At 48.7% G+C, this 10,523-nt stretch overlaps 1 protein-coding gene across 1 annotated transcript in view; it reads right to left on the bottom strand.

Moving 5' to 3' along the window:
- Positions 1 to 878: 878 nt before the first annotated feature.
- LOC135524896 (caskin-2-like) overlaps positions 879 to 10,523 on the bottom strand; it is a 65,793-nt gene continuing 56,148 nt past the window's right edge. Inside the window, exons 15-20 of the mRNA XM_064952747.1 lie at positions 7,625 to 7,710; positions 7,438 to 7,548; positions 5,852 to 5,953; positions 4,769 to 4,907; positions 2,063 to 4,547; positions 879 to 1,639 (exon numbers count right to left, since the gene is read on the bottom strand). Of these exons, the coding sequence (XP_064808819.1) occupies positions 1,543 to 1,639; positions 2,063 to 4,547; positions 4,769 to 4,907; positions 5,852 to 5,953; positions 7,438 to 7,548; positions 7,625 to 7,710 (3,020 nt within the window). The 3' untranslated portion in view covers positions 879 to 1,542. The remainder of the gene's footprint in view (positions 1,640 to 2,062; positions 4,548 to 4,768; positions 4,908 to 5,851; positions 5,954 to 7,437; positions 7,549 to 7,624; positions 7,711 to 10,523) is intronic.

The raw sequence follows: 10,523 nt of genomic DNA, 5'->3' as shown, positions 1-10,523 counted from the left end.
CATGGTTTGTGTCATAAACCCGTGCTCTATGTCATAAACCCGTGCTCTGTGTCATAAACCCGTGGTTTGTGTCATAAACCCGTGGTTTGTGTCATAAACCCGTGCTCTATGTCATAAACCCGTGGTTTGTGTCATAAACCCGTGGTTTGTGTCATAAACCCGTGCTCTGTGTCATAAACCCGTGGTTTGTGTCATAAACCCGTGGTCTGTGTCATAAACCCGTGCTCTGTGTCATAAACCCGTGGTCTGTGTCATAAACCCGTGCTCTGTGTCATAAACCCGTGGTTTGTGTCATAAACCCGTGGTTTGTGTCATAAACCCATGGTCTGTGTCATAAACCCGTGCTCTGTGTCATAAACCCGTGCTCTATGTCATAAACCCGTGGTTTGTGTCATAAACCCGTGCTCTATGTCATAAACCCGTGGTTTGTGTCATAAACCCGTGCTCTATGTCATAAACCCGTGCTCTATGTCATAAACCCGTGCTCTGTGTCATAAACCCGTGCTCTATGTCATAAACCCGTGCTTTGTGTCATAAACCCGTGCTCTGCATAAACCCGTGCTCTATGTCATAAACCCGTGCTCATAAACCCGTGCTCTATGTCATAAACCCGTGCTCTGTGTCATAAACCCGTGCTCTGTGTCATAAACCCGTGCTCTATGTCATAAACCCGTGCTCTATGTCATAAACGCGTGCTCTATGTCATAAACCCGTGCTCTGTGTCATAAACCCGTGGTTTGTGTCATAAACCCGTGGTTTGTGTCATAAACCCGTGCTCTATGTTATAAACCCGTGCTCTGTGTCATAAACCCGTGGTTTGTGTCATAAACCCGTGCTCTATGTCATAAACCCGTGGTTTGTGTCATAAACCCGTGCTCTATGTCATAAACCCGTGCTCTATGTCATAAACCCGTGCTCTATGTCATAAACCCGTGCTCTGTGTCATAAACCTGTGCTCTGTGTCATAAACCCGTGCTCTATGTCATAAACCCGTGCTCTATGTCATAAACCCGTGCTCTATGTCATAAACCCGTGCTCTATGTCATAAACCCGTGCTCTGTGTCATAAACCCGTGCTCTGTGTCATAAACCCGTGCTCTGTGTCATAAACCCGTGCTCTATGTCATAAACCCGTGCTCTGTGTTCTTTGTTATTGTGCTGTCTTTGCCAAGTAAAACCATTGATCCAGGGTTATGCGCTCCAGTTAAGGCAAATCCTGATGTGTGTTTTAATAATATCCACACTCTTTCAAGTGCAGTCAGAGGTTCTCCACATTGTGACTGCTCTCTTCACCCCATTGCCCCCCCTTCGCCCTTTCACTTTCCATGCCGCTTCCTCTCCCCGCTCCTACTTTCTCTCATCCACCCTATGAAACATGCAGATCAGTGCATCAGTCTAATCAATTCAAGCGATGCATCCCAAATGGCCCCCTATTCCCTATATAGTACACTTCTTTTGACCAGGGCTCTATAGGGAAGAGGGTGCAATTTGCAACCCAATCCTATGGGTCCTATTCAGGTTGCCTTGAGTGAAGAGGAGGTATTTAATCCAACATGGCATCCAGTTGGTCGGCGAGGTCATCAAACATGTTGCCGATGTCATCCAGGATATTCCCTGCTGCTTTCACTGTGCTGCTGCCACTGGGAAACAAAGAGGAGAGTGTTAACACAGTGTCTGTGTGTCTGCCTGCACGTGTGTGTGTGTGTCTGCCTGCACGTGTGTGTGTGTGTGTGTGTGTGTGTGTGTGTGTGTGTGTGTGTGTGTCTGCCTGCACGTGTGTGTGTGTGTGTGTGTCTGCCTGCACGTGTGTGTGTGTGTCTGCCTGCACGTGTGGGTATGTGTGTGTGTGTCTGCCTGCACGTGTGTGTGTGTGTGTGTCTGCCTGCACGTGTGTGTGTGTGTCTGCCTGCACGTGTGTGTGTCTGCCTGCACGTGTGTGTGTGTCTGCCTGCACGTGTGTGTGTGTGTGTCTGCCTGCACGTGTGTGTGTGTGTCTGCCTGCACGTGTGTGTGTGTGTGTCTGCCTGCACGTGTGTGTGTGTGTGTGTGTGTGTGTGTCTTACCCATCAGTGCAGTCATCCTGAGACGTTTTTCTCTCTACAACTTTCAGCGCTGCCTCCAGTGACGTGTTGGTCTCAACAAGCCTCCTCTGAACCAACACCTCCGAGCAGGCCTCACCAGCCTGGGCCTTTCCTGCTCTCCCTGCCTGGCCTGGAGGCACCAAGGTGCGGTAGGATGGAGCGCGGGTTGCCTGGGCTGTAGGGGCTGAGGTTATGGATGAGCTGAGCTGGGGAAGTTTAGAGGCAGAGACAGTAGCAGGCATCTGATTCGTTGGCCTGGATGTTACTGTTCTCTGCGGAATGCCTGCTTTGGTTGCTGTTACTGGTTTCTGTGGATTGCCTGGTATACAGGTGGTTGTGTGTGTATTTTGACTGGCTGTTATATGGTTATGTGTGCTGCCTGTTGCTGTCTTCTGTTGACTGGCTGGTATAGGGGTGAGGACAGGTTTGAGGACAGGGCTGGTTGGTTTGGAGGACAGGGGTGGTTGGTTTGGAGGACAGGGCTGGTTGGTTTGGAGGACAGGGCTGGTTGGTTTGAGGGACAGGGCTGGTTGGTTTGGAGGACAGGGCTGGTTGGTTTGGAGGACAGGGCTGGTTGGTTTGGAGGACAGGGCTGGTTGGTTTGGAGGACAGGGCTGGTTGGTTTGAGGACAGGGCTGGTTGGTTTGGAGGACAGGGCTGGTTGGTTTGGAGGACAGGGGTGGTTTTTGGCCGTTCCCTGTCAATTCTGTTCTCTGTAAACAGCTCGCTGACTTCACACCTGCTTCCTCCTCTTGCTTGTCTCCGTTTGTGTGTGTGTGGAAGCCGTTGGACCGGCTGTGTGTGTGTGGCTGTGTGTGTCCGTCGTCTTCGCTGGCAGTGAAGATGTCGTCCAGTGTGTGTGTTTCCCGGTCTTTGGGCTGACGCCGTCGTTTGACCGTGTCCGACTCTTTGAGGTTGAACTCAGGGACCCCCAAGGACTTTGGGGCCTGCATTTTTGGGTCTTCTGGAGAAGCCTGGGGTTGGATTTCAGGGTCTGACCGGAAGCCTGCTCCCATCCTGGGCCGCTGTTTGATGGTGAGGTTGCCCTCCTCCGCAAAAGGGAGGTTCTCATTGGAGCTACTCTGAGGTGATGTAGAGCTTTCCAATACTGAACCATCTTTCTGCACTCTCTCCTCCTCTTCTGGGCTTTTCTCTATCCCTCCATCTTTATCCCTCCGCTCACCACCCATCCTCCTCAGGCCTCCCAGCCCCAGAGCAGGTACAGGTTTGTGGGAGGCGAGGGTGGTTGTGCGAGGGGAAGGTAACGCTACCCCCTTAGAGGGGCTGCCCCCGGGCCTGGACCCCTGTAGCCTGGCTGCGATGCTTCTCACACTGCCTGCACTCTCTGTCTCCACCCCTCCCACCTCCACCTGCCCTGACACTACTGCCACTCCTGATTCACTGGCCTGGCTGCCACTCACCGAGCTCATCCTCTCAGGTGGCGGAGGGGGCGGGCCTTTGCGGCGAGAGCGGACAGCGAATGAGTGGCTCCGGCTGATGTGGCGTTGGACGGCGGAGGAATTTGATTGGCCGTAGCCTGTTTTGCGTCCTAGTGTTGCGTACGAGGGCATGGTCACCGGAGGGACGGATTCCTGCAGCGATGACTCGTCATCTTCCGGTTCTCCATCTGACAGGGCGCAGTGGGACAGACTCTGGGTGCGTTTCTTGAGAGCCTCTGTGTTGAGGCCTTGTCCCGGGAGGGGGATTGCTCCAGCCTGGGGCATGGGTAGACCACGTTGGCACATATAGGTGCCTCCTTCCTGGGTGTGGAGGTAGTTGAAGGCCCTCTGGGTGGGGGAGGCCTGGGGAGAGGAGAAGGGGTGGGGTTGGGCCGGGGGCTTGCAAGGTTTGGGTTTACTATGCACGGCTGGGTAGGCGAAGCGGGGCATCGAGCTGGGGGTGAGAGGAGGGGTGAGGGGGGTGATGGGTAGTTTAGTGGGTGGCTGGGGGTGGCGCTTCTGGTCTGGCCACACCTCTGTGAGTCTCTGTCGGTCTCTCCCTGGACTACCTCCTCCCCCCTGTCTCCTTCCCCCTCCTCCCAAGCTTTCGTCCGAGCGACTGTGCACTCCAGCCGATGCCAGAGTCTGTTGGTGAAGCTCTTGGGAATATCCCGTAAAATTCCCAGATTTTCCAGAATTCCCAGATCCGCGGGAGCACGTTCCGATGCTCTCCTGGCTAATGCTCTCCCTCACACCCATCCCAAACCCCACTCTCCCCACTCCTCCTCCTGCTGCCCTCCCCATCATGGTGTTCTGTACCTCTGTGCTCAGCTCGCTGTCATGGAATGAGGGGAAGGGTGTCCCGGGGGTGTGAGGGGAAAGGGGGCAGCAGTCGTAGGGGATCTCGGGGGGCTCAATAGCCACCGTGGTAGGTTTATGCCGGAGCGTGTCGGAGCCGTTGGCATGGTGACGAGAACGATGCAGGTCACATAAACGCTTCACGGCTAACATCAGCTTCTTCTGATGACCTGAGAGAGACAGAAGAACACAAATGCTAGGAACACAAATTGCAGAAAACAAAGAACTTCATGAACAGTTATTTTTGTATACAAGTGGTTAAAAAGGTTGCTGATTGGCTGTCATATTGAAAAGGGGGTGTTCAAGAGGTCTCGCATACACTGCTGACACACAGATGCACTTAAACTAAACAATGTGACAATGCAATGTGAAGAGTGTGATGATTTCTTACCCAGCTTGGTGATTCCTATCTCTGATAAGTCCTCCCAGGTGATATCCTTGACGATGCTGATGGTGTCATAACCATTCTCACACAGTCTCTTCTGGTACTGAGGGAGACCGATCGCACTCAACCACTCTGACAGCTCAGACTGACGGAGAGAGAGGGAGAGATGGGAGAGAGAAAACTAAAATAAAGCATGTATTACATTTAATTCAATTGGAGAGAGAGAGATGGACAGAGAGAGAGAGGGCTGGACAGAGAGAGGGAGAGAGAGAGATGGACAGAGAGAGAGAGAGAGAGAGAGAGATGGACAGAGAGAGAGAGAGAGAGAGAGAGAGAGAGAGAGAGAGAGAGAGAGGGAGGAGAGAGATGGACAGAGGGAGGAGAGAGATGTACAGAGAGGGAGGAGAGAGAGAAGGAGGAGAGAGAGGGAGGAGAGAGATGGACAGAGAGGGAGGAGCGAGAGAGAGGGAGGAGAGAAATAGGGAGGAGAGAGAGAATTGAATTGAGAGAGGGGACTTCTGACTGTTTAGATTGTCTTTATTGTTTTGAAACTTCTGTCTGTGTAATGTTTACTGTTCATTTTTATTTTTATTTCACTTTTGTATATTATCTACCTCACTTGCTTTGGCAATGTTAACATGTTTCCCATGCCAATAAAGCCCCTTGAATTGAATTGAGAGAGGGAGGAGAGAAAGGGAGGAGAGAGAGAGGGAGTAGAGCGATGAGTGAGAGAGCCGGAGGAGAGAGAAAGCGAGCCGGAGGAGAGAGAGAGAGAAAGAGATGTACAGAGAGAGAGAGAGAGATGGACAGAGAGAAAGAGAGAAAGAAAGAGATGGACAGAGAGAGAGAGAGAGAGAGAGAGAGAGATGGACAGAGAGAAGGCAGAACGACAGAGTGACGGTGAGCTTGTTGACCAATAGTTGTACGGCAAAAGACAGTTCCTGTTGATTGTAAAGCTCTACATGAAACATGAAGAACTAATTATTATTCCCGACAGACTACTGCACAACTCTCTCTTTCAGTGTCAAAGGCCTGTCGTCATCAGCCAGACTATGTACAGAGTTCAAAGGTCATGTGACAGTCTCTTACAGGGGTGTAGTCAGGCAGCCACTCTGGGATGTTCAGGTTGCCTATCTCCACGGAGATCTTCTTTCGGTGGCCTGGCTTGGTCACACCGATGGCAGTCAGGTCCTGGACAGACATACACCAGGTTAAGAAACCCCACGATTCGGCTGTCAATCAGAAAAATGACTACAGAATACATTTATCCATGCTCATTTATTTTGTTGACCTAAAAAATAAACAGAGGTAAATGTGGAATACTTTTGTGTTAAATCTCAATGCCGTGAAAAGAGATATTGTAGAGGTGTTTTAAATCTCAATGCCGTGAAAAGAGACATTGTAGAGGTGTTTTAAATCTCAATGCCGTGAAAAGAGACATTGTTGAGGTGTTTTAAATCTCAATGCCGTGAAAAGTGACATTGTAGAGGTGTTTTAAATCTCAACGCCGTGAAAAGAGACATTGTAGAGGTGTTTTAAATCTCAATGCCGTGAAAAGAGACATTGTAGAGGTGTTTTAAATCTCAATGCCGTGAAAAGAGACATTGTAGAGGTGTTTTAAATCTCAATGCCGTGAAAAGAGACATTGTTGAGGTGTTTTAAATCTCAATGCCGTGAAAAGAGACATTGTAGAGGTGTTTTAAATCTCAATGCCGTGAAAAGAGACATTGTAGAGGTGTTTTAAATCTCAATGCCGTGAAAAGAGACATTGTAGAGGTGTTTTAAATCTCAATGCCGTGAAAAGAGACATTGTAGAGGGGTTTTAAATCTCAATGCCGTGAAAAGAGACATTGTAGAGGTGTTTTAAATCTCAATGCCGTGAAGAGACATTGTAGAGGTGTTTTAAATCTCAATGCCGTGAAAAGAGACATTGTAGAGGTTTTAAATCTCAATGCCGTGAAAAGAGACATTGTAGAGGTGTTTTAAATCTCAAAGATGTGAAAAGAGACATTGTAGAGGTGTTTTAAATCTCAATGCCGTGAAAAGAGACATTGTTGAGGTGTTTTAAATCTCAATGCCGTGAAAAGAGACATTGTAGAGGTGTTTTAAATCTCAATGCCGTGAAAAGAGACATTGTAGAGGTGTTTTAAATCTCAATGCCGTGAAAAGAGACATTGTTGAGGTGTTTTAAATCTCAATGCCGTGAAAAGAGACATTGTAGAGGTGTTTTAAATCTCAATGCCGTGAAAAGAGACATTGTAGAGGGGTTTTAAATCTCAATGCCGTGAAAAGAGACATTGTAGAGGTGTTTTAAATCTCAATGCCGTGAAGAGACATTGTAGAGGTGTTTTAAATCTCAATGCCGTGAAAAGAGACATTGTAGAGGTTTTAAATCTCAATGCCGTGAAAAGAGACATTGTAGAGGTGTTTTAAATCTCAAAGATGTGAAAAGAGACATTGTAGAGGTGTTTTAAATCTCAATGCCGTGAAAAGAGACATTGTTGAGGTGTTTTAAATCTTAATGCCGTGAAAAGAGACATTGTAGAGGTGTTTTAAATCTCAATGCCGTGAAAAGAGACATTGTAGAGGTGTGCGTGTGTTAATATCTCACTTGCTCTCAAATGTGTCAATCAATTAAGCGTAATCAATAAATGTATGATAATCTGGCGTCTGACCTCTGGGGTCATCCTACTGACAGTAAGTACATCGTATCCTGCTGTGAGGAAGTTAGCAGTGTAGCTCTCCAGCTGGAACTCACACAGCCATTGGTAGATGGCCTCAGAGTCCTACAGACGGAGAACAGAGGGTTATCACACAGACATGAACGGACGGACAGACAGACACACACCATATTCAACTTACGCTGTCCACCAGGACCATGTCTGGGCACATGAAGCCACTCTGCTCCCCCAAACGAGTACCACCACTGACTTGATGACTCTGACCACCTGGGGGGGGAGAGAGAGAGAGAGAGAGAGAGTGTGAGTGAGAGAGAGTGAGAGAGAGAGTGAAATAGAGAGAGCGATAGAGAGAGAGAGACAGAGAAAGAGAGAGAGCGATAGAGAGAGAGCGATATAGAGAGAGAGCGATAGAGAGAGAGCGATATAGAGAGAGAGAGAGAGAGAGAGAGAAAGAGAGAGAGCGATAGAGAGAGCGATATAGAGAGAGAGAGAGAGAAAGAGAGCGATAGAGAGAGACAGAGCGAGCGATATATAGAGAGAGAGAGAGAAAGAGAGCGATAGAGAGAGAGAGAGACAGAGCGAGCGATATAGAGAGAGAGAGAGAAAAAGAGAGCGATAGAGAGAGACAGAGAGAGAGCGATATAGAGAGAGAGATATAGAGAGAGAGAGCGATAGAGAGAGAGACAGAGAGACTGACAGAGAGAGCGATAGAGAGAGAGCGATAGAGAGAGATAGAGAGAGCGATAGAGAGAGAGAGACAGAGAGAGCGATATATAGAGAGAGAGAGTGATAGAGAGAGAGCGATAGAGAGAGAGAGACAGAGAGAGAAAGAGAGAGAGCGATAGAGAGAGACAGAGACACTGACAGAGAGAGCGATAGAGAGAGAGAGAGAGAGAGAGAGAGAGAGAGAGAGAGAGAGAGAGAGAGAGCGATAGAGAGAGAGAGAGAGAGAGAGAGAGAGAGAGAGAGCGATAGAGAGAGAGAGAGCGATAGAGAGAGAGCGATAGAGAGAGAGCGATAGAGAGAGAGAAAGAGAGAGATTACAGCCTTTACCAAATGAAATGTTCACAGCTAACAGCACGAGGAAGGACTGAGGCGAAGGTGTATTATCTCGTAGATCTGAGGTGCCAACAGACCGATGTCAGGTTACTGAAGCATGCCTCTCTCCTCTCTCTTTCACATGGGACTCCCTCAATACAAAACGGTCAGAGCCCCCATCCCCCGATCCCTCTTCAGAGTGAAGCAAGCACCTGAGAGAGCGGTCTAGAACAAGACATAGAGCCCCCTCTGTACACAGCTCATCAATCATCTACCCTACATCCAAAACACACTTATGCTTCTACTCTCAAGGCAGAGACAGAGAGAGAGACAAAGAGACAGAGAGAGAGAGAGAGACAGAGACAGAGACAGAGAGACAGAGAGAGAGAGAGAGAGAGACAGAGAGACAGAGAGACAGAGACAGAGAGACAAAGAGACAGAGAGAGAGAGAGACAAAGAGACAGAGACAAAGAGACAGAGAGAGAGAGACAGAGAGACAGAGTGAGAGACAGAGAGACTGACAGAGAGAGACAGAGAGACTGACAGAGAGACAGAGAGAGAGAGACAGAGAGACTGACAGAGAGAGGCAGAGACAGACAGAGAGAAACAGAGAGACTGACAGAGAGACAGAGACAGAGAGACAGAGAGAGAGAGACTGACAGAGAGACAGAGAGAGAGACAGAGACAGAGAGACTGACATAGAGACAGAGAGAGAGACAGAGAGACTGACAGAGAGACAGAGAGATTGGTTAAATAAAGGTGTTCTCAACTAGCCTACCTGGTTAAATAAAGGTGTTCTCAACTAGCCTACCTGGTTAAATAAAGGAAATTTATTTTTATGAATTTGTTTTTTTTAAAGTATATAAAGGGCACTACTTTTGGCCCTATTAAGGGCCTAGGGTGCCATCTGGGACTTATGTTTTGCAGTGAGGTGAGTTGGTCTATAGTGAGGAGATCCGTTGTCTATACGGTTGGTGGAGAGGTAAGCTGCTGTGCAGAAAGCTGGTTTCTGTATTGTTGATGTAGTGAGGTAAGTAGCTGTATTTCTTTCTCTCCCTCTCATTTGCCCTCTGCCCTCTAACCTGTGGCTGTAGCTAGCTACTCTATGAACGTTTCAACATCTTGGACATGTTCTGTTATAATCTCCACCAGGCACAGCCAGAAGAGGACTGGCCACCCCTCATAGCCTGGTTCCTCTCTTAGGTTTCTTCCTAGGTTCTGGCCTTTCTAGGGTGTTTTTCCAAGCCACCGTGCTTTGCTTGCTGTTTGGGGTTTTAGGCTGTTTCTGTACAGACTTTGTGACATCTGCCGATGTAAAAAGGGCTTTATAAATACATTTGATTGATTGATTGGCTTGGTCTGGGCGAGGAGGACAGGTGGAATGCTGTCAGTCTGACAGAGGCGAAGAGGGCAGAGCTGAAGGGTAACAGAGTAGAAGAGGACAGAGCTGAAGGGTAACAGAAGAGAAGAGGGTAGAGCTGAAGGGTAACAGAAGAGAAGAGGGTAGAGCTGAAGGGTAACAGAAGAGAAGAGGACAGAGCTGAAGGGTAATAGAGGCGAAGAGGGCAGAGCTGAAGGGTAACAGAAGAGAAGAGGGCAGAGCTGAAGGGTAATAGAGGCGAAGAGGGCAGAGCTGAAGGGTAACAGAGTAGAAGAGGACAGAGCTGAAGGGTAATAGAGGCGAAGAGGGCAGAGCTGAAGGGTAACAGAAGAGAAGAGGGCAGAGCTGAAGGGTAACAGAGTAGAAGAGGACAGAGCTGAAGGGTAATAGAGGCGAAGAGGGCAGAGCTGAAGGGTAACAGAAGAGAAGAGGGCAGAGCTGAAGGGTAACAGAAGAGAAGAGGACAGAGCTGAAGGGTAACAGAAGAGAAGAGGACAGAGCTGAAGGGTAACAGAGTAGAAGAGGGTAGAGCTGAAGGGTAACAGAAGAGAAGAGGACAGAGCTGAAGGGTAACAGAAGAGAAGAAGAGGAAGGGTAACAGAGCAGAGCTGAAGGGTAACAGAAGAGAAGAGGACAGAGCTGAAGGGTAACAGAAGAGAAG

Source organism: Oncorhynchus masou, chromosome 31 (assembly GCF_036934945.1).
Source record: "Oncorhynchus masou masou isolate Uvic2021 chromosome 31, UVic_Omas_1.1, whole genome shotgun sequence".
Taxonomy (NCBI): domain Eukaryota; kingdom Metazoa; phylum Chordata; class Actinopteri; order Salmoniformes; family Salmonidae; genus Oncorhynchus; species Oncorhynchus masou.
The sequence above is the reverse complement of the archived record's forward strand: the minus strand, read 5'-3'. Positions and strand labels throughout refer to the sequence as shown.